The sequence below is a fragment of the Phoenix dactylifera genome, chromosome 13 (assembly GCF_051530095.1).
Source record: "Phoenix dactylifera cultivar Ajwa chromosome 13, Ajwa_hap1_PhDact_Kaust_v1.1, whole genome shotgun sequence".
NCBI lineage: Eukaryota > Viridiplantae > Streptophyta > Magnoliopsida > Arecales > Arecaceae > Phoenix > Phoenix dactylifera.
The window spans coordinates 22,185,111-22,208,747 of record NC_143202.1 but is presented as its reverse complement, the minus strand read 5'-3'; the positions used below and the strand labels follow the sequence as shown (position 1 = coordinate 22,208,747).

At 44.5% G+C, this 23,637-nt stretch overlaps 2 protein-coding genes across 3 annotated transcripts in view; one reads left to right on the top strand and one right to left on the bottom strand.

Moving 5' to 3' along the window:
• Positions 1 to 814: 814 nt before the first annotated feature.
• LOC103720287 (trans-Golgi network-localized SYP41-interacting protein 1-like) lies at positions 815 to 14,013 on the top strand. The gene is made up of 8 exons (XM_008809921.5): positions 815 to 1,316; positions 1,413 to 1,703; positions 1,807 to 5,193; positions 6,655 to 7,504; positions 7,603 to 8,252; positions 12,579 to 12,723; positions 12,805 to 12,886; positions 13,700 to 14,013. Exons 1-8 carry the CDS (start codon positions 1,086 to 1,088, stop codon positions 13,800 to 13,802), a joined length of 5,739 nt encoding a protein of 1,912 aa, XP_008808143.3. The 5' UTR covers positions 815 to 1,085; the 3' UTR covers positions 13,803 to 14,013.
• Positions 14,014 to 15,046: 1,033 nt separating this feature from the next.
• Positions 15,047 to 23,637, bottom strand: part of LOC103720288 (DNAse I-like superfamily protein) — a 39,669-nt gene continuing 31,078 nt past the window's right edge. Inside the window, exon 9 of one of the 2 annotated variants that reach the window (XM_008809922.4) lies at positions 15,047 to 15,570. In XM_008809922.4, the coding sequence (XP_008808144.3) occupies positions 15,497 to 15,570 (74 nt within the window). In that variant the 3' untranslated portion in view covers positions 15,047 to 15,496. The remainder of the gene's footprint in view (positions 15,571 to 23,637) is intronic. The other variant, XM_039130901.2, reaches the window with a different exon arrangement.

The window sequence follows — 23,637 nt, the reverse complement described above, 5'->3', positions numbered from 1 at the left end:
AGGCTCCCACAAAAAAATATTTTTTTTGCATATATATCATATTTATCTTTCGATATTATTATTTGGATGTACACCCATAAATTACCTTATTTTTGCAACAGCTCCTCTAGATTTTTGACTAATAATATTTGAAGTGAAAAAAGTACCATCACCTTTTTCATTAATATCTCTGTAAAATTTAGAATTAATTTGTATTTTAAAGAGCTATATTTTTGTGTAAATTTTTTTATAAATATTAATGAAAAAGGTAATACATTTTTTATTGTTAAAATAATTAATTAATAATGTTGTCAGGCAAAAATTTAACAATAGGTATATTATTATAAAATAGGATGGTTATACATACAAATAGAATTTTTGGAAAGATAAATATATAAAAACCGTATTTAGAAGGTATTTATGAAAATTTATAAAGATAATGATGTGTGTGTTAAAAAAAAAAATGCTGGTGAAAGTTGCATCCATCCATGATTTTTTCCAATGCGAGAAGGCTCCCAACTTGTAGTCAATTTCAAGGTCTTTGCCCTCCGACCTACTTCCGCCGGCGTTGGAGTTGTCATAAGTCAACCCATCCCACGTGCATTCCGTGCGGTTTCCACCCGAACGGAAAAAAGCACGTGCGGAGCTGCGGCGACCCCCGACGCCGACACCGACATCCGACCATCCGTTAGGTCGGAGCCCACGTCAACACTCAAACAAGTCTCCAACTCCGTCTCCTCTTGTCCAGTTCGCCGGCTCAAGATAAGCTAATCACTGTAAGAGGCACACCATACCTATCTTCTCCTCGGTTCCGTGCAATGCTCAACCGTAGTACAGGCCTAACGTATCAACAATTCCAATCTTCACGTGTCACAAATTCTCTCTCTCGCCTTCAAGGATTTCACAGCTCCAGTTTTCTTTATTTCTGGATTTGTTTGATTCTTTGATCTCTTGGATACAGCTCGAATTCGAACGAATCCGTTGAGTCTAGGGTTTCTGCGGATTCTCCGGTCGATTCTAGCTCTACTTTTGCGCTGTTTGTTTCGATTGCTGCTTCTGGTTTGAGTTGAAAGTGGGTGGAGCTCTGGAGTTCTTCTTGATTGCCAATGGCGGATCACCTGGATTCGGACTCCAGTCCGAAGGCGTCGAGCAGTTCGGATTCAAATTCCAGCGACGAGGAGGAGAAGCGGGTTGCCGCAATCCGGACGCCGGCCCACACCGACGAGGATCCGAGTGCGTACGCTGATCCCGAGTCCCCGAGTACCGGTCAGCAATCTTCGGATGAGAGTGGGAGCAGCGACGGAGTGCTGGTCGAGCTCCCCGCGAACCCAGATCAGGTAGTTTGTTTCTTTTTTCTTGCTGAAGGTGGGATTTTTATGGGTTTAGATTCGGTTCCGTTGTTGAATTGATGCTGAAGGGACTTGGAAATACAGGAATCCAGAGGCTTGCGAGGGGACCGAGACAGTGGCATTCTGGTAAACATTGATGGGTCGATGCAGGAGCCGCCGGACGAGGGGGACCGGGGGGAGGATGCGGGGAAGGAGGAGACTTTTGAGGACGCATCGGACCAACTGGGCATGGTGAGCAGGCGGAGCAGCGGGCTCGAGGAGTCAATGGCCGTAATTGAGGTGGGAGATAGCGCCGGGGACAGACTGGCTGCTAGCGATCTTGCCCGGGTCCGGGCTCGGCTTGAGGACACCATGGCCGAGTGCAGAAAGTATAAGGTGAGGTGCCGCCCCTTCTTTTCATATAGGATTTCTTTTTTTGATATTTGATTTTTATTTTGTTCATCAAGGAGAAGAATTCAGATGCTATGTTTTGGTTCAGGAAGAGAGGGAGGTGTTTGGGAGGCAAGTTGTCGCTCTACGCCAACAACTTCAAGATATGATCAATAAACAGTCAGTACGTGCTGAAAACAATGCTGAATTGGTTGGTCATCTTTGCCGGATGGACACAGGTGAAGGCAAGGAGGACAAGGTGTTGTCGTCCCCCACGCCATTGCACAAGATGTTAGGTGATTGCTCTAAGTTTATGCATCATTTGAATGACATTCTAGGTGAGCAGTTAAATTCTGATAACACAGTTAGAGATCTCCAGTCTGTTCTTTATTCCAAAGATCAAGAGATTGAAGACCTCAATGCGAAAGCCTCGGAATTTTTGATGTCTCGCGATGTCATCCTTTCTTACTTGGATTCACTTCGGGAGGCATGGTCTGTGTCTTTGAAAGAGTCATCTGATGATGTTTCCAAGAGGTTGTTAGCTTCCCTTGCTTCAGTAGCTGGACAAGAACATGGGTCTTTGGAAGATTCCACTGCTGATGGAATGTCTCTTGTTGAGAGGAACACCTTGCTGTTGATAGAAAAGCACATGCAGTTCTTATCAGATATCCAACAGCTTGGGCAGTGCTTGGCAGAGATCAGGCCCGACTTTTCAAATTCACAAGAAAATGAATCGGGTATTATTTTTAGTATTGCTTGTGAAGAGTTGCTTGAAAGAAAGAGAAATGAATCTTATCTTCAGGAAAAGATGTTTAAGCTTGAAGATGAAAACAGGGAACTGGATGAACAGGTCGAGAAGATGAAAGTGAGTTTAGAAGAGGCAAATGCCGAGACAAGCAAAACTAAGATCGAACTTGAGCAAACAGAGAACAAGTTGGCGGCAGCCAGAGAGAAGCTCGGCATTGCAGTGACAAAGGGGAAATCATTGGTTCAGCATCGTGATTCCTTGAAGCAGTCATTGGCTGAGAAGACGAGTGAGCTTCAGAGGTGCATGCAGGAGTTGCAACAGAAGTCTGATGCCTTACAAGCTGGCAAAGCCAGTGCTAGTGAGCTGAAGCAGTTAGTAGCTAAGAAGACGAGTGAGCTTGAGGAGCGGATCCAGGAGTCGCAACAGAAGTCTGATGCCCTTCAAGCTAGTGAGGCCTGTGCTAATGAGCTGAAGCAGTTACTAGCTGACAAGGTGAGTGAGCTTGAGCGGTTCATGCTGGTGTTGCAACAGAAGTCTGATGCCTTACAAGCTACAGAAGCCACTGCTGACGAGTTGAAGCAGTTATTAGTGGACAGGACAAGTGAGCTTGAGAGGTGCATGCAGGAGTTGCAACAAAAGTCTGATGTGTTACAAACTACTGAAGCCACTGCTGAGGAATTGAAGCAGTTATTGGTTGAAAAGAAAAGTGAGCTTGAGCATTGCTTGACAGAGTTGCAACAAAAATCTGATGCACTACAAACTACAGAAGCCATTGCCGAGGAGTTGAAGCAGTTATTAGATGACAAGACAAGTGAGCTTGGGAGGTGCTTGGTAGACTTGCAAAAGAAATCTGATGCCCTAGAAACTGCTAAAGCTAGTACAGAGGAGCTGAATGAAACAAACACTTTGGTTAGTTCCCTAAGAGAGTTACTCTCACAAAGAGATGTGATTCTTCAGGAAATAGAAGAAATCATGTCAACCGATTCCACACAAGAACTGCATTCCATGAAGGTCATAGATAGGGTAAGGTGGTTCGTGAATCAAAAAAATGTTGCAGATATCATTTTCCTGGAAAACCGCAAAGCTAAAGATGCCTTGTCCTTGATCGAGCTACCAGAGACCATTTCATCAAGTGAATTATATTCTCGAATCAATTGGCTTGTGAACTCATTTACTCAGGCTAAAGATGATATTGTCAAGCTGCAGGAAGAAATTGCTAGCACCCAGCTTGCGGTAGCGTCACATGAATCAGAATTGTCAGAAACACACAAGGAAATAGACTGCCTGGCCAAGTCTCTCTTGGAAGAAAAACAAGCAAAGGAATCTCTCCAAAACGAGCACAAATACCTAAGATGCAAATATGAAGAGATTGCTGAAAAGTTGTCTATGCTTTCTTCTGAAAAAGATGGGTTGATGAAGGTATTACTGCAAATCTCTGAAAGCGCGGTGGATGATCAACCATCGGTTGATGTGAATGTGATGATAGAGAAATGTATGGCTAAAATCAGAGAAAGGATAAAAACCTCTATTGCTGAGAGTCAACAGATAGAAAGGATGAAAACTTTATTGTTTGTAAGCAGTCAGGAACTGAAGCTATGTGAGATGATTCTGGATGAAGATCTGATCGAGAGGTCCACAATGATGAGGCTATCAGATGAGTTGGGAAAAGTGTCAGAGGAAGTAGTTGTTTTGAGAAATGATAAAGACTCCTTACAGAAGGAGCTTGAGCAAGCTGAGGAAAAATCTTCTCTTCTTAGGGAAAAGTTGTCAATGGCTATAAAGAAAGGAAAGGGTTTGGTGCAAGAACGTGAAGGATTTAAACACTCTCTGGATGACAAAAATTCTGAAATTGAGAAGCTAAAACATGACCTCCAGCTAAAAGATTCTGCAATCAATGATTACCAGGAGCAGATCAAGAGTTTATCTGGGTTCCCTGAGTTCATTCAGAAGCTAGAGTCAGATATTGCTTCCTTGAAAGATCAAAGAGATCAAAGTGAACAGATCTTGCATAAAAGCAATAGTACATTACAAAGATTAGTTGATTCCATAGAAAACATTATTCTTCCTACTGATAATATATTTGAAGGGCCTATAGAAAAGCTGAACTGGATTTCAGAGCACATTAAAGAATTACAACTTGCTAAGGCTCGTGCAGAGGAAGAGCTAGATAAAGCTAAAGAGGAATCTAGCTTGCATGCTAGCAGGTTAGCGGATGCCTCTGCAACTATAAAATCCATAGAGGATAGATTAGCTGATGCAGAAAATTGTATATCTTTCATCTCTGAAGAAAAGAAGGATATGCAACATGGTAAAACTTCTATAGAGCAAGAGTTGGAGAAAATGAGAGAGGAAGTTTCTATGCAGGCTAGCAAGTTAGCAGATGCTTACGCAACCATAAAATCACTGGAAGATGCCTTATTACAGGCAGAAAGGAACATTTCTCTACTGGATGCTGGAAAGAGTGAAGCAGAAACCAAAAGCAAAGAGGAGATCATTGCACTGAATGCCAAGTTAGTTGAGTGCATGGAAGAGTTGGCAGGAACTCGTGGCAGTTTAGAAAACTATGCAGCTCAGATGAATAGTCACTATGGACATCTTCAGATGTTTATGAAAGATGAAGCCCTAATATCCTTAATGACTGAAGAATTCAGGAAAAAGTTTGAGAGCTTGAGAAGTATGGGCCTTCTAATTCACAATATGCATGAGCAGGTTGATGAGAAGGGACTACATCTTCGCCCTGACTTGGAGGTAGTTGCAATTTGTGGTTATTAGATGTTATCTTTTATTATTTGTCTATGCTGGTTTTTGTCACTGGTTGAAGCACCAGTCTATACCAGTCTGTACCAGGCATATCACATTGTATCAGTAGAGAACTGATACTCGGTATGACCCCAATAGCATACTGATGCATGGCAATTAGTTTCACTTTTTGTTGTGCCAGTACTTACTAGTGTATCATGTCTTGATACAGTATGATATGCAACACTAATGTACCATCCATTCCCCATCCATTATGGGTACCAGCATTTCCCTTGGTGGCTAGTTTCTATACTCGATGAATTATTTTCTAATTTAAATCATAAAGCAAATAAAAGCAACAAAGGTAGAAGCCTACCGAAGAGCCCCCTATAACAGGAAGCATTTCATAGCAAGCTGGTATCACGAGGTCCTAGGGAGAAGCAAAAGACACAATAGGAATATACACCAAATGGGAAGAAAATCCTGATTGAGTATGTGCCCTGGCTTTTACATTGTTTGATCTAATGACTGATGAACGTAGGGAAGATTGGGGGCTGGAAACATGAACCTTCTAGTTCAAAGTATGCATGAAAGTTTACTTTGAGAGGATTACATACCCATCCTTATCTGGAGCTAGTAGCGATTTGTTTTTGTTAGCTATGACCATTTTAATTTCTTATATGGCTGATAATTATTTCTTTAGAGCTTCAAGTTTGGCCATAATATATTTCTCATGTGGTTGGGGTCTTGTCATGGATATGATCATTAAACAGTAACTGATCATACATTTAAGCTATTAACATGTCACATTCTCACCTTCCTTTCTTGCCTTGTCTTGGTTCCATAAAATTGTATTTGAAATACAGATTGGTCAAAATAAAAGTGAAAAATGAGGGCACTGATCAAAGGTGATGGCCAAAAAAAAAGGTGCCCCATTGAATTTCTTGGTTTACTTTTGTAATCTGGAAAGATATTTTATTGTATAAGTTCATAGCACCATTTCCTATACGGATCAAAAATTACATCTTGGTGTAACATTTATGAGCCACACTGGGCTAGATGTCGGGGCTTCTTTATAGCTGGACATGAGTCTGGTATTGATGCAGCTATTTATTAGTTTATTCAACTTATAAAGGAGCATAACAAAGTATTTCCACAATTATACAGGCAATCTAGGTCCTAATTTTCAAAGTTTCTGTATTATATTGCCGCAATAAGCCCTAGGATGATCTGATGAATTTATTTAGGCCTTTCTATGTTTCAGATAAACATATCATAGCCCAATTTTTCCTGTTTAGAAACTTTAAAAATGTTCAAGTACTTTCTTTCAAATTTCATTTTTTCATGTATCTAAACCTTATAAAAATTCACCATCATATTTATTTTATTCTTCTTTGTATTTATTTTTAAACAGTCTTAGACCATTAAATTCCCATCTGATTGTTTTATAAATGTGTAATATTTCTGCAGCATGATCATGAGTTTGCAAAGCTTCTCTCCCTGCCCAAATTTGAAGATTTTTTCAACAATAGAATGCTTCATAACGAGACAAGCACACCTGATCTTGGTGATGTTTCATCCTTGGCTTCAATCATAGAAGGACTGCATGGCCAAACTAAACTTCTCAGTGTCAGATTTGGGAGTTTGTCTAAGTATATGGATGACCATATTGCACTTGTATTGCAAGGTTTGCAAGCAATGAGGGATGTATTCATTCATATGGTTGAATTCAGTGAATCCTTGAAGTCAGACGTGGTTAAGTTGGAAGCTCATAACCAGGCTCAAGAAGTCAAAGTTGTTTCTTTACAAAAAGAGATGACTGCACTTTTTTCAGCATGTGTGGGTGCTACGCAAGAACTTCAAATTGAATTCCATGATTTAATGAATTCAGAATCAAACACAGAGCAAGACATAATGAATTCTAGTTTGCACTTGAGATCCAGAGAAGCCGTTTCAAGTGGGGTAGAATCCAGGTATGCTGATGAATATGCGAAGGCTGCAGATGATCTATTACGTGCTGCCAGGAGGGTCAAAATTCAGTACCAACAATTAGCAAATATCAAGGAAGTCTGGGTAACATCCATAGATGATCTGAAAGACAGATTGAAACATGCTGAGTTGACTGCTGAAACTGCCATACAAGATCGGCATCTGAACCAAGAAAAAGTTTCTATAAAGGAGAGGGATCTTGAAGCACTGCAAGAGATCTGCACTGAAATGAAATCTAAGTTAGAAAATTATCAGGCCAGAGAGGATATGTTGAGGTATAAAGAAGAAGAATATTTGTCTCTACAACACACTCTAACTGCGAAAGAAAGAGGTAATTTTTGCAATCTAGCACTTTTATTTTCCCTAGTCATCTTTTCTTACTAGCTTATTTTGTTCTCTTCTTTTTTAAAACTTCTTTTGTTATTGCAGGAATAGGTGATCAACTATTCTCACAAGACCAACTGGAAACCTTTGTTTATAAAATAAATGACATAGAGATTCCATTTAACGAGTTGGAAACACAGAGCCAAGAATTTCATTTCTCAAGTCCTGTTGACAAACTCTTTTATATTATAGATAAATTCAGCGAGCTGCTGCACAGGTTGGATACTCTTACTGATGAGAAGGAAGATATGCAGTTGATTATTGCATCCCATGTTCGTGAACTTGAACAATTGAGAAAGGCTGCTGAAGCCATTGATACTGATTATCAGGAATTGGAATCAAAGAAGTCTGAGTTATTTGAGTTGACTGTTGGTCTGGAAAAAATCATTCACAAGATGGGAGGAAATGATTCAATTGAAGATCAGAAACCCAAGGCAAAAGCCCTTGTGACAGTTCTGGAAAGACTGGCGACAGCTTCAAGTATGGAATCCGAAAATTCGAAGACTAGAATACGGGAACTGGGAACTAAGTTGCAGGAAAAGGAAAGGGTTGTGGATGAATTATCAACAAGAATTAAGATGCTCGAAGTGTCAATTCATTCTCAGCTTGCACAGCCTGACACCATAAAAGAAAGGACCGTATTTGAAGCATCTCCAGCAGCAATAGGATCAGAGATATCTGAAATTGATGATGTGGTAAGATTAATTTTTTTGTTCTTTCTGTTTTCAACTGGAGTCATATTTTATCTTTACTATTTAGTATGTTCAATTTAGTAGATTGATGTAGGTATGCCTTAGATTAATGATTATTACATGCTTACAAGAACTTAAATTGATAGGAACATAGTTAAAAATACTTCATCTTTGTGGATCAAAGTCCTGTTACTTGTTGACTCTTTGGCCATAGCTGATAGGGGTACAAGTCTAATTCTGAGTGATATACTGGTTGCTACAAAATGAACTAGATTCCTCTCCAAAAAAAGTTAAACATATAAAAATTGAAACATAGTTTAGAACTCATTAAATATCTGAACATAAAAATGATGTCGAAAACAGTAAATGGGTAGTCATTAATACTTGATTTCCAAAACTTACTCTATTTATTTCTTCATAGAGTACAATTAAGCATTTTAACTCTGAAAATATGTACAGTGAAACAAACTAGAGCAAAATTGAGATTGTACATTCATTAATACATTTGACGGTCAAGGCAGAAAAGGCTAGTATATTGGCCTAATAACAAGGGCTGATGAGAGAAGCTTGGGATGGAGGTGTATGATGCAGAATTCTCATATATAGTTCTGCCTATTGAGTACATAAATATGTTCACATCATAAAATAAATATCGATTTGTTATATATATTCATCCATGTACTTTTGGAATGAGAATATATATTTTGCGGGAATAATAAGCTTCCAGATTGTAATCTATATAAAAAAAAAAAAAAAATTATACATGCATAGATCCAACAATAGATAATAAAAAGGGCGTGCTAGTGCACGAGGGGCCCACTATTGCGGGGTCTAGGGTGGGCTAGATGTACATAGCTTTACCATGTGTGTAGAGAGGTTGTTTCCGTGTTTCGTACTAGTCACACCAAGGTCATAATGGAGCAAGCTTACCACAGCACTAAGGTCTGCCCTTAGATCCAACAATAGTAACACATGTATTAGTTTGTGATTCAAAGTCCATGAAGACAACTATATTTAAATGTCTAATAGTGAAAGAGTAGGGTGGATGAACTAGAGAGGTGCTTATGAAGTATTAAGTAATCCTTGAATACTGTTCATACTTGTGTGGTAAATTCTGTAAATAAAAAGATTAGGCCAACAAGTTATGGATCAACATGTTGAGCAGTATATTTATCATGTTCCAAGGACCTAAGTGTGGCAAAGTTGACAATGCTGCATTGGATGTGTATTAAGATAAGAAAAGAAACATTTACAAAGGGAATACACTAAAAGAGCATGTGAGATGACGATGAGTAATTGCTCATTAATTGGTGTTATATAGGTGTATCCAATGTGAGGATGTGGTTGTGGCTAGGATGTTGTTCGACTTGTATTAGGGTTTAGAAAGGAAGGGAAGACATAAAATCACATGGAAGAAATATTGTAAACATTAACGATAAATTTGGCTATTATAAAGCTTGTAGTAGTAGAAGTGCTTGACAAAGTGAACTCTATAAACAATTGGGATGGAACTTGTCGGTTGTGGATTAAGTCATGGATGATAAAAATTAGAAATATGAGATAGATTAGTCAGTTTTGGACGAAAGGAAAATTGTGTATTGCTAGGCTGGTTTGGAAGATAAAACTAGGAGCCAGCCTAGATTGAGGGGGTATGAATTATGAATTGGTCTTAAATTATCACATCAAGGTGAGCAAATCTAATCCTCAAATTGATCAAGGATTGGGGGACAGGCCAATTCTTCAAACTCAAATACTTAATCTGCATATTCTCCACGTAAGAGGAAAGAGCAGAAATAATCTCAAATTTCATTAGATCTTCAGTGTCTAGAAGATAACCTAAAATTGTTCGTAAAAAGACTAAAATAGCTTGAAGCCATAGGGATTTGACCTGTCTTATCAAGCAGACTCAAGATATGTTGTTATCCCTGCTTACCGGAAGCTATCATGGACATTTAATCCATACTTGATACTCCCGTTAACATTCACAGTTGCTCTTGTATGTAGACACCATCATTGTTGTTGGGGATAACTTTTTGTTCCTCAAAAGCAATTCCTCCGATGCTAGTTTTAGATGGATAATCTTTGAGCCCTTCCCTTCATGGGTCTTGAGGTTTCTTTCTTATGGACACTGTTGCCAAATAGAAGTAAACTCCAATTTGATTAATAGCATGCATTTGTTTGAATTATGCATCTTCTATTTATTTGATGGTGATTTGAAGTTTCATTTTGTTCATAATAAGCCCCTTCTATATAGTACTTCATATTTTCAATTGGTGAGTAGTCAAGGCTGCTTGCAGTTTCTCATCGATGTGGTGGCTATCCTCTCAATGCTCCTTGCTTAGTGTGCCTTGCTTTCTTGGTTGCCTTTTAGGAAACAGCACTTGTTTTATTCTCTCTTTTATCTCATGCAATTTCAAAGCCTCTATTTGATGATTCAGCTCATGAGTCTGCTAATGAAAACCCTATTTCTAGATATTGCATTTCATGTCTTCCTTGGAGATTATCATCTCCCAGATAAGCTCAAGGCTGTATATAATTTCTCATCATAAAGTGGCAAAGTATGGGGCAATGCTTTTATCATTTAGAGAAGCTATCTGGCTCTATTTCCTTCTAACCTAAGCATGGTGACTATTATCCTTCATTTTTCTTCTTTTACCATGTGCATCATAATTCTTTTTTAAGAGCCCAGATCTTGATTTTTCACAACTTATCAAACAAATGGAGTTCGCCTATCACTTAGCTTTCTGTGTTTATCATCTACAAAATAGTTTCAGATCTTGAAAAAAAGAGTATTGAAAAATGTAGATGAAGTAATAAAAACAACATAGTGAAACAAAAGAAGAATTGAAAAAAAAAGAGTATGCATATAGGAAAAAGTTAAGAAAAAAATAACAGAGTGAAACATATACAGTAAAAGAAGCACAAAAACCGTATTTAAAAAGAAATGAGAAGATAAAACAATTGGGAGGAAGATAAAGTAGAAGTATAAAGAATAAAAGAAGGGACATGTATGGGGGGATGAGAGGGGGGGTAAAAGAGCTTAATGGCAAGAATTAAAGAGGATAGAAAAGGAGAGCAAGGTTAACTGAACTATGCCAAACCGGCTGGTTCAGGATGTACCGAACTGGACTAGTCGGTTATTAGCACTGTTCAAATCTTCGGTTCGGAATATAAAGCTCGCCCGGTCGCCCCTCCTTTTCATCTTAGCTTCACTTCGCCCCTCTCCCGTTTTGAAACCCTTAAGGAGACAACAAAGAGAATCTATAAGAAAAGGAGGGGAAAGTAGGAAGGAGAGAAGAACAGAGAAAGGAAAGAAGAGGAAGAATCTTATGAAAATGGGGGTGGGTGCATTTATGGGAGCCTTTGAGCAGTCAGATGGCTGCTGGTGGTTGGATGGGCTGCCGGGGACTCTCCAGTAGGCAGCAGAATTGTAGAATTGTTGAGGGTCATCAGTGAAGTGAGAGGTTTTGGTGGAGGGAGAGGTTTTGGATTTGGATGATTCTAGGATGAGGGTTTTATAACTTCTTACACAAGCTTTTTTATTTTCCCTTTTGCTTTAGGTAAGCGTACCCTATTGTAAGAGCCACACCAAAAGAAACAAAAGAATGAGAGTATATAGCTGCATAATGTAGGCATGCACATAAAATGGATTATAAAAAAAGGCCGACCTAGGCCGTCAAGCTTACCCAGGCATCTAATTGAACCACCCAGGTGCCCAACTTTTACAATGCTGGTTCCTGTTTAAATTATCATCAGACATCACGTCATCACATGCATCTGCTCGTCTATGTAACTATTGAACTACTAAAAACATGAACCCTGAATGCATGTATTTAGTCAGTTCTGAATACGTAGAGATAACAATATTCGTATCATAAAAATGTAAAATAAAAGAAAGCCTTATTCTGTGCTTGTCCATCTCCATTTAAAGCTTGTGGCTATACTCATTACCATACCAAGCTTTTTCAAGTACTTATTGACAAACTAAGCATAACTATAAAACCATAACTAGCAAGACTAATCATTTGCTGTTTGTCCCTATCAAGTCTTAATTTTTTGTTACAGCTTAAACCGGCTCTTTTCTTTCTCCTGGCCGTCCTATCCCACCCCATTTCTAAGCCCTTCACAAAATTAGTGCCTGTGGTCTTTGTCCCTATGCTTATAGTATCTTTATTGGTCCAGTATCAGTTTATCCATACTTTATAAATCATCAGATTTGTAAAACTAAACTGCAACACCGTAATACTGGTCTATCATTGAAATACTAACCTGAGTGCAGTTTCAATTATTTATAGTGGAGATCCTGAACTTACATATGCATATATGCAGGGGGCAGTTGGAAAGAACTCAATAACGCCCTTCCCCACTGCTGCACATGTGAGAACAATGCGGAAGGGGTCGACTGACCACACTGTTCTTAGTATTGATTCTGAGTCAGATCGGTTAATTGCTGCCCAGGAAACTGATGATAAAGGTTTGATTTTGTTAGCCTCTATCTTAAAGTAGTTCTAGCTGCAGTACGTTCCTGATGGAATACCAATTTGTTTCTTGGCAGGTCACATTTTCAAATCTCTGAACACATCAGGTCTCATTCCCAAGCGAGGAAAGTTGATTGCAGATAGAGTTGATGGTATCTGGTAAGATATTAAATTTGGCATTGCTTTTTACTTCTTTTCATATGATTAACGTTTGAGAACTAAATCTACAGAAAATGTATTATTTCTTATAGATATTTGAGCACGAGACATGATAATCAGTCATTTGATAAGATTGTCTATCACTTTGAATATTAATTGGATAGACCAAACTTACGTATTAAGATAAACCTGCCTTAGTTTGGGAATTTCATCTTCATCTAGCATGCACAAGTAGGTCTATTTGGTTGTCCATCTAACTTACCTGTGTGCATCTCCACAAAAGTTGGAAGGTGAAGACATGATTAAGACGGATAGAAATAGGTTGGGGGTCATTGGAGCACGTATCCTGCAATCCCTTGATTTTTTGGGATTCTAAAAAATCAACTATTTAGGTGGATTTCAATCCCCAACAACTCGGATTTTGTGGTAAAATGATATCTGTCTCCTCCCACTTATTTTGCAGCCCTGGCCTAGTATGGAGCCATTCTAGTCAGTCCTACTTCTGTTTCCTCTTTTTCCCTTATTAGCCATTCCCACCTTATATTATATGGGTACGGCTATGTGTCTAAGTGTTGGATCCTTTCAATATCTAAAAGTTTCTCCTTATGGAGCCATTTCCATGTGCCATACCAATATCAATTTTCAAGTGTTGGATGCAGGTATTTTAGGATAAATCTAATGGTCCAGGTAACATAGTTCCCACTGTGATGGAGGATGTCTTGCATATAGGCCCTTAGTTTGCTGCTAAAGATCATAGCTTTTCTAAATTTAAGCAGATGAAGTTATTCTAATCTGCACTTGGTGCTTTTGCAGGGTTTCCGGAGGTCGGATATTGATGACCCGCCCGGGAGCAAGGCTAGGTCTCATAGCATATTGGATCTTCTTGCACCTATGGCTGTTAGGCACCATTTTATGACATTGCAGAGCAGTGGACACCATTAATAGCTTGCAAATTGTACCATAGAATGTATAATTATGGTTTTATTTACTTTATATTATTTTTTTTACATGTCGTCTATAGGTCATTCATTTTTTTCTTGTCCACATAAATCTGTATTCAAGCATTCATTTGATATCATACATGGATGTAAGTTAATGAGATAAATATCATTCTTGAGTAGATTCAAGTCGGGAGGTGCATTGCTTTGCTTACATCTTATGGTGATTTTACATGTCTGGACTGCAATCTCGGCGTGGAAAAATATCAGGTACGTGATACGAGTGAGACAAGGCCTCTTATGTATCAGGTTTCTCTGGCTCCATCCAGGTTCGATCATACCTGGTCCCGACCAGGTATTTCACTTAATTGGGTCAGGCAAATGGACTGCATGTCCATGCAACATGTAAAAATGTGAACTCTAGAAGGGTTTGAAACAGATTTTTAGTTTGTCTACCCACACCTGACACCAGAAATAGTTTGGTCCAGTCCAAACCAAACTATATTCAATCGGTATAGGATCAACAAAAATGTAACCCAATTCAGATATGGATTTGATTTGGACCATCTGATGCCCAACTAAAACTAAAGCTTAACTTCTTCTTTTTTTTTTTTTGTAAAATGGACAATGAACACGCTTATTCATTTGTTTAGATAATTAGTAATATTTTAAATATTGTTGACCAGTCTTAGGTGTAACGGCTAGTTGATAAATGCCTACACGTTATAAATGTTGTCTCCTGGCGTGATAATATTTATAATACAAAAATCTATGGGTTTCTCATGAGTTTTTGTTCAAGCTGTACGAGGACAGATTTGTCTTTATGTATTCCTGTGGGGTGATTGAACCTTCCATTGGAAACTATCCATCATATCTTCAGGAAGCTCTGGTTCATGAATCGAATGATATACATACCTTGGCATATGTTGATATGTGAACGTAATGAAGATTTCCATCAAAGTAGCATCAATGCTTTAGCTCATGGATGCTTTGGCTTCGTAAGTCAGGTATAAAAGCATAACTTTCTCCAGACTCCCAACTTTGCCAATTAGTGGCAGATAAAGTTGTTGCTGTTATCAATTGACAGTTTTTGATGAACAAGATCCTTCCACTACAAACATGGCTCTATCAAATATTTTTCTTCTTCTTGTGCATTCCATCAATGCCTTGGATTTCAATCTGACAAATTCAACCTGCCTATGGTTATCATACACAGGTTACCTTGCTTCTCAATATACAACTTGAATAAAGATATTTTAAAGAATTTTACATATTAGAGGGTCTCACATCTAAGTTGGCAACTATAGATGCTGTCTTTAAAGATGTTTGTGGGACTCCATAGCCACATCAGGAGTGTCATATTTGAATGACATATCTCAGAGTCCCGTTAGGAAAAGCATTGTTCAGTTGTAATTAGGACACTTTAAATATTTGTAACCAAAAAAACAATTTTTTTGTACACAATAAGCAGTACCATGCAAGTCAAATGTGACATAATTTCTCCAGAAGTAAATCTCATACTGCATTATGGCTCTCAAATAAGTTGTAGCTGCAAAAAAAGCACAAGCCTAAAGAGGCTAGTGTGGTATGTTTCAAAGGGACTGCAGTGTGATGTCCAAATACCAGGACAAATCCGGCATCCTATCTCAAATTCACATTCTCCCAAGGAGCATCAGCTAGCATTAGGTTCTAATGTTTCTGGTGAAAGCTCAAGTGAAACAGGACAGTGGTCACTTCCATAAAAACCTGCAGCAAAAAGAAGACAGATATGCTGGCTTACAACATTAGATCAGGACATCAAAAAAAATAGCTATGTAGAAAACCTGTAAAATGCATATGATATTGGTCAAAAGTTAGTAATGTGGTGCAGGTCAGATAGAAAATAATAAAAAATAATTTCTGGGAAATGAATAGATAGTTGCAAAAAATTAGAGGACAAGGATATTTGCAGGCGATAGATTAGATGTTCATAAAGGAAGCAGCAGTTGTGGACATGAGAGGTACATCATGAATATCAGTCAACAGAAGATTTGATACAAAGTTTGCAAAGGCCCAAGAGGTAGCATGGCAAAAACACACCAAGAAAACATGATGAGCACCTGGTGACTGTTCAAACGTGACTTGAAAATATATGTATATAACTTTCTTATTGGTAAAAAAAAAGAAGATCTTGATGGAGCAATAGTCATATATTTTTTGGATCTCATTTGCTGCACATTATATCAACCTCATACTGATTGAGATTGAAAAGATTCGTAGGTTGTAACACACAATGGAGACAACCTAATCCACCAGATTTATTATAACTATATATGGGTCCTATCATTAATAAGAAGGTACGAGATTTTGAAACCAATTGTGATACGGTTTGCTACTAACTATATAACACTTTATAGCCTCCTTGAGAGGAAAGTAGGCGTGCGACGGAGAGAAGCTATGTTGAGAGCTTGATGACGAGGCAGACGTTCTGACAGCAGGCCAAGAAGAATAGTGAAAGCTATCAAACCATTATATGAAGTGCTTCGGACCGTAAACAGCGAGAGGTAACCCCATATGGGCTTTCTATATCATATGATGGAGATGACAAAAAATCATATTAGAAAGGCAAATCCGAAGTATGCCCAAAAGTACATCAATATCATCGAGCATAGGTAAAACTACCAGATGGACAAGAAATTGCATCTAGTAAGAAAACAAGAACATTGAAAATTTGACTGCTCTTGTACTTGTAAAATATTACTAAAACAATTACAAACTCTATTACCTAAATCTAAGATTCCAGCACACTGTATCTAGGATCGATATGGACAAGAAACTTTTGGCCGCCCTGCGTAATGCGATCTACAAGATAAAGCCTGATCTCAAAATCGTAGCCCTATGTCTACATGAGGTAAATTAACTCAAGTGGCATGCGTAAGTTAACTCGTCTTCAGTCATTAACATATTATAATACGTCTCTTTTTTACAGACGAAAATATTTAAGGACACTAAAAGCTTTGGAGTCTCGGCAATTGTCGTAAGTAAGAAAACTATAAATCCAAGTATATTAGATATCAACGACAACTATTACTTGATGTTTTATAGTTACTGTTACGGGGGAACTCAGCCACCATGCCCCACGTGACCGGCACGCGCGCCCTAGAGTCGGATATCTTCGGCCTCGCAGCCCGACCCCGAGTCGGCTGCCCCTTGATCCAGTAACCCGACCCCGAGTCGGATATCTTCGGCCTCGCAGCCCGACCCCGAGTCGGCTGCCCCCTGGATCCAGCAATCCGACCCCGAGTCGGCAATCTCTCGACAACGACAGGCTGTTCCCCTGAAGCACGCCGCGACCCTCTGCTCCACTACTCCCTACAACGGTCGTATCCGGCGCTGCTCCACGATCTCCTGTAACAGCCGTACAAAGCGGAGCTCCACTACGCCCTGTCATGGCCGTACCCAGCGCTACCCCACGACGCCCAGTAACGGCCATGTCAGTGGCAACTCCATCGTGCCACACGATGATCAACCCCCCAGAAGGACCCCCCAGCCTGGTATATATGCGGCTGGGGGGAGAAGGGGGGAGGTAAGCAAGAACTTCCAGTGCATTCTCCTACTACCTGCAATTATCTCTCCTTCTCCTCCAATCTCCTCTAACTTGATCGTCGGAGGGCCCCCACTACCCCAGTGGTGGTGCGAGGCTTGCTTGCAGGTTTTCTGGTGGAAAGTGGAGCGTAATCGACACCAACCAAGGCGACTCAGACGGAACCCCGTTCACACCGCTGTGCCAATCGTTCTCGGTTTGGACCACCAGCAACAGTTGGCGCTAGAGGAAGGGCCCGAATCTTAGAGCGATCGTAATGGCACGGCGAGGTGGTCGTGGAGCTTCCAATGCCTCCGGTCGCGGGGCCTCTCGCGCCTCCGGCCGGGAGGCCGCTGCGTCTCCAACACATTCTCAGCAACACTCCACCGTTCCACCCCCCATTCAGATGGTCGAAGCCGCTCAGTTCGACCAGTTAGCCCAGCAGGTTCGCACCCTCGCGGAGACAGTGCAGAACCTGCAGGGTGTGATGTTTCGGGCGCCGCAGCGGGCCCAGGAGCCGCTGCTCCCTGAGCGCTCACCTGTCCTCCTCAACCCGCGCTCCTTCCTCTCCCATGGGGAGGAGCGCCGGCGCGAAGAAGACTCTCGAGCACGGTCCATTCTGCCGGGACCTTCCCATCGGAGCTGCGCGGGGTACGAGAGGCGGGCCCGGGCGCGTTCCCAGACCCCCCAGTCCTCAAGGAACCCGCGCTCCAGTCGGTCCCCCTCTCGGTGCTCCTTGTCTCCCACCCATCGGTCGCGCTCTCTGGACCGGCGGGTGGACGATCTCCACCGACAACTCCAGGTCCTGAAGGGCCACTCCAAAGATCCCTTCGCCGACTTGGAGATCTCCTCCCAGCCGGCGCTTGCCTCGAGGATCCTGCGGACCCCGAATCCGCCGGGGTTTAAAATGCCGGCGATCGAGCCCTATGACGGGGCGGCGGACCCGCGAGATCACGTCGAGAGTTTCAGGACTCTTATGCTCCTCCACGGAGCATCAGATCCTCTCCTCTGCAAGGCCTTCCCAGCGACCCTCCGTGGCCCGGCAAGGGCGTGGTTCGCCGGCTTGGAGGCTAACTCGATCCAGTCCTTCGACCAGTTTACTCGCCTCTTCATCACCCATTTTGCCGTCAGTAGCCGGCGGCGACTGGTCTCCGACTCCCTCTTTGATGTCCGGCAAAACGAGGGAGAAAGCTTGCGGGATTATCTTACCCGCTTCAACAAGGCTACGCTGGAAGTCCGGAACCTGAGCCAGGAGGTGGCTCTTTCAGCCCTGAAGCGTGGCTTCCGAAAGGGCAGACTCACCTTCTCCCTGGACAAACGCCTGCCGCGGAGCTTCCCGGAGCTGTTGTCCCGGGCGAACCAGTATGCGGACGCCGAGGAGGCGGCCGCCCACCGGAGCAAGGAGGCCGCCGAGATCCCTCCAAAGCTCGGGAAGAAAAGGCGAAAAGAGGCACGCCAGGGGAGGAGCCCGACGCCTCAACGTCGGCGCAGAAGCCTGTCGCCGGCGAGGAACCACGACGCCCCACGCCCTCGTTCTCCGCCCCGACGTTTCAACCGGTACACTCCTCTCCTGACTCCCCGGGCCCAGATCCTCATGGAAATCAAGGGGCGGGAGGACCTCCCGGTCCCGAGACAGATGAAGAAGATCCCTGGGAGGAGGCCCTCTCGGGCGTACTGTGAGTATCACCGGGACCACGGCCACGACACCGAAGACTGCTTCCAGCTTCGGGACGAGATCGAGGCTCTCATCCGCCGAGGGCGTCTCGGTCGATATGTGAACGACCAACGTCCCCCCGCAGACTCGCGTCCGGCCGACCCGGCCCCTCCGGAGCCTCGGGAGCAGAATCGACCCGTCGCGGGCGTGATCCATACTATCACTGGGGGCTGCCCCCGGCCCGAGAGGAACGCGGAGGGCTCGACTGAAGCATCAGGGGCAGCCGTCGCAAAGAGGCAGAAGGTCGGTAATGTAATCACTTTTTGTGATGAAGATGTAAAGGGGGTTCAGACCCCCCACGATGACGCCATGGTGATCTCCCTCACTATGGCAAACTATGATGTAAGGCGTGTTCTTGTGGATAGTGGAAGCTCAGCTGATATTTTGTTTTACGAGGCCTTCCAAAAGATGAGCTTGTCCAGACAATTGTTGCACAAAACATCCACCCCCCTCATAGGATTCACTGGTGACGCTATCTCGGCCGAAGGTGTCGTTGAGCTGCCTGTGACTGCGGGCGTTGCACCCGCAGAAGCCACGGTGCGGCTCGGGTTCTTGGTCGTCCGTGTTCCCTCGGCCTACAACGCTATCCTCGGACGACCCGGACTGAACGCCCTTCGCGCGGTGGTCTCTACGTACCACTTGCTCATGCGGTTCCCCACGGCGGCCGGGATTGGAGAGGTCCGAGGTGACCAACCGACCGCAAGGCAATGTTTCCTAGCAACTCTCAAAGGGAAGAAGCCCGTAGAAGCCTTAAGCGTCGAGTCCCTCGACGCCAGAGACGAGGTGGCCTTGCGGCACGGGGAGCCGGCCGAAGGTGTGATCGAAGTTCCCCTCGAGGAAGGTCGCCCGGACCGGACGGTCCGGGTCGGCACCAATCTCGACCCGGGAGCTCGGGCTCGGTTGGTGGAATTCCTCCGAGCCAACGCCGATGTATTTGCCTGGTCGGCGGCCGATGTACCTGGGATCGACCCGGAGGTCATTTCTCACGCCCTCAACGTCGACCCAACCCACCGACCAGTAAAGCAGAAGAAGAGACACCGTGCCCCGGATCGGATCCGAGTGGTCGACCAGGAGATAGACAAGCTCTTGGAGGCAGGATTCATAAGGGAGGTCAGCTACCCCGAATGGCTGGCAAATGTCGTACTTGTCCGGAAGGCGAGCGGAAAGTGGAGGATGTGCGTCGACTACACCGACCTGAACAAGGCATGCCCCAAGGATAGCTTTCCGCTTCCGCGGATAGACCAACTGGTCGACGCGACATCCGGATATCAGCTGCTGTCTTTCATGGACGCCTTCTCCGGCTACAACCAGATAATGATGGCTCCATAGGACGAGGAGAAAACTGCCTTTATAACAGACCGGGGGCTGTACTGTTACAAGGTAATGCCCTTCGGTCTGAAGAATGCTGGCGCCACTTACCAGCGCCTCGTCAACAAAATCTTCAAAGAGCAAATCGGCCGGAACATGGAGGTGTACGTGGACGATATGCTGGTGAAGAGCCGCCATGCAGACCAGCACATCGCGGATCTGGAGGAGACTTTCGCCACCCTGCGGAAGTTTCGCATGAAGCTGAACCCAGCGAAGTGCGCCTTTGGCGCTTCGGCCGGGAGGTTCCTCGGTTTCATTGTCAACCAGCGGGGGATCGAAGCCAACCCTGACAAAATCAAGGCCATCCAAGATATGTCCCCTCCGACCAAAGTGAAGGAGGTTCAGGAGCTCGCTGGGAGGGTCGCCGCGCTCGGACGATTTGTGGCAAAGTCGGCCGAACGCTGCCAACCTTTCTTCAAGGTGTTGAAACGCCCGAAAGACTTCCTCTGGACGGCCGAATGTCAAGCAGCATTCGACCAGCTCAAGGAATACTTGGCGTCTCCTCCCCTGCTGTCCAAGCCGCAAGAAGGGGAGATGCTCTACCTCTATCTGGCGGTCTCCCCAACCGCAGTCAGTGCGGTACTGGTTCGGGAAGAGGCAAAGCTCCAGAAGCCTGTGTACTACATCAGCCGGGTCCTACGGAATGCCGAGACGCGGTATACGAAGGCTGAAAAGATCGCCTTCGCGCTGCTGACCGCGACCAGGAGGCTTCGCCCCTATTTCCAGGCCCATTCTGTCACCCTCTTGACCGATCAACCGCTGCGGCAGATCCTCAGCAATCCTGAGAATGCGGGACGGCTGGTGAAGTGGGCAGTAGAACTTGGTGAGTTCGACATCCGCTACCAGCCCCGACCCGCCATCAAGGCCCAGGCGCTCGCGGATTTCCTCGCTGAGTGCACGGTGCAGGAGGCGGAACCTAGGTCGCCGGAAACACCTAGCTTCGACCTCCCGATTTGGACGCTTCACATCGATGGGTCGTCGAACCCCGAAGGTGGAGGGGCCGGGCTGGTCCTCACCAGCCCTGATGGAGTGATAGCCGAGTATGCCTTGAGGTTCGGATTTTCAGTGACCAACAACGAGGCGGAGTATGAGGCCCTAGTCACGGGACTCAAACTCACCAAGGAGCTCGGCATCCGGCGCCTGAAGGTCTTCACCGACTCCCAGCTGGTGGTCGGGCAGGTCCGTGGGGAGTTCGAAGCCCGGAACTCGACCATGCAGAATTACGTCCGGAAGGTGCAAGCACTCATTCCCGACCTCGGCAGTGTCGACATCCAGCAGGTCCCGAGAAGTGAAAATGCCAGGGCCGACAGGCTGTCCCGCTTAGTGAGCGCAGACGCGCACAACTTGTCGAGGGCGATCTACCTGGAGACCCTGGATGCCCCGAGCATCGGCGAGGCTGGAGCGGTGATGGCGATTGACCCGGAGCCGTCTTGGATGGACCCGCTTGTCGCCTACCTCGCCGAAGGGATCCTCCCTGAAGACGAAGATCAAGCTCGGCGACTTGTTATGAAGTCCGCCCACTACGTACTCAATGAAGGGAGGCTGTATCGGACCTCGTTCACCGCCCCCCTCTTAAAGTGCCTCCGCCCCTCGGAAGCGGCCTACGTCCTCGGCGAAGTCCACGAAGGCGTCTGCGGATCCCACTTGGGGGCTAGGTCCTTGGCGCACAAGATCATGAGGCAAGGCTATTATTGGCCTACCTTGTTGGAGGACTCAAAGGATCATGTACGGAAATGCGACGCCTGCCAGCGCCACGCCAACGTCCAGAGAGTCCCTTCTGTCCCCTTGGCACCAATCACTGCACCCTGGCCCTTCGCCCAGTGGGGAATGGATATCCTCGGACCATTCCCCGTCGCTTCAGCTCAGCGGAAATTTTTGATTGTTGCAATCGACTACTTCACCAAGTGGGTGGAGGCAGAGCCGCTGGCCACTATCACGGAGGTGCAAGTCCGGAAGTTCGTGAAGAAGAACATCATTGTCCGATTTGGGGTACCTCGGGTCCTCATCTCGGATAATGGCCGACAGTTCGACAACAAGCATTTCCGTGACTTCTGCGAGGAGTTCGGGATCGAGCATCGGTTCACATCTGTGTCGCATCCCCAAACCAACGGCGAGGCCGAGGTCACAAATCGGACAATCCTCCAAGGAATCAAAGCGCGAATCGGTCGGACGGGGCAAGCTTGGGTCGAAGAACTCGAGAATGTCCTTTGGGCGTATCGGACCACGCATCGGACCCCTACCGGGGAGACGCCTTTCAGCCTAACCTATGGCACGGAAGCCGTTGTCCCCGTGGAGCTCGGACTCCCCTCACCCCGGGTGGTCGCGCACCGACCCGAGGCCAATTCGGAGCAACTCCGAGGGAACCTGGATCTCTTGGAAGAAGCGAGGGAAATGGCGCAGGTTCGGATGGCGATGTATCAGCGGAGGGTGACCCGATATTACAACTCCAAGGTCCGACCGAAGCTTTTCAGAATCGGAGATCTGGTGCTAAGGCGAGCTAAAGCATCTCAACCTGCGGAAGGTGGGAAGCTAGCGCCAAATTGGGAAGGCCCGTATAAGGTTCGCTGGGTAAACCGACCTGGCTCCTACCAGTTGGAGGCCCTAGATGGTCGAGAAATTCTAAGGAGCTGGAATTCCGCTAACCTGCGGATGTATTACCAGTAGAACGACGATGTCAGAAAGACAGTTCAAAAATGTATAACACTTTGCATTTCAATAATTTCTGGTTACAACGGCGTGCTCGTGTGATTACAAGGAATTCCCAGAGGGGAATTAGGGTGTAAAGAAAGTAAAGAAGAGGTGGAGACTCCGAGGAGCTGAAGATCTGGGATCCCGAAACCTCCATCTGAAGCGGCTGCAATCCCGCCGGAAGTGGGTGCTTCCAACCGGAGGCGCCATCGGCGTCTCACGAAAGAGACGAAGAGCCGGCGCGGATGAAGAAGTGGACGAAGGAGAAGTCCACACTGCCTCCAACCGGAGGCGCCATCCACGCCCCACGAAGAGGACGAGGAGCCGCCGCAGACGAAGCTCCCGCTGCCTCCAGGGGAACGCCACCTCCAAGGGATATTCCGGTCCTCCCCAGTGTTAGGGGAGAGAAGGAATAAGGGGGAAGAGCATATGGAGGCGCGGTCCCGGATCAAGCACCTGGTGCGGAGCTCAATCGGGAGGC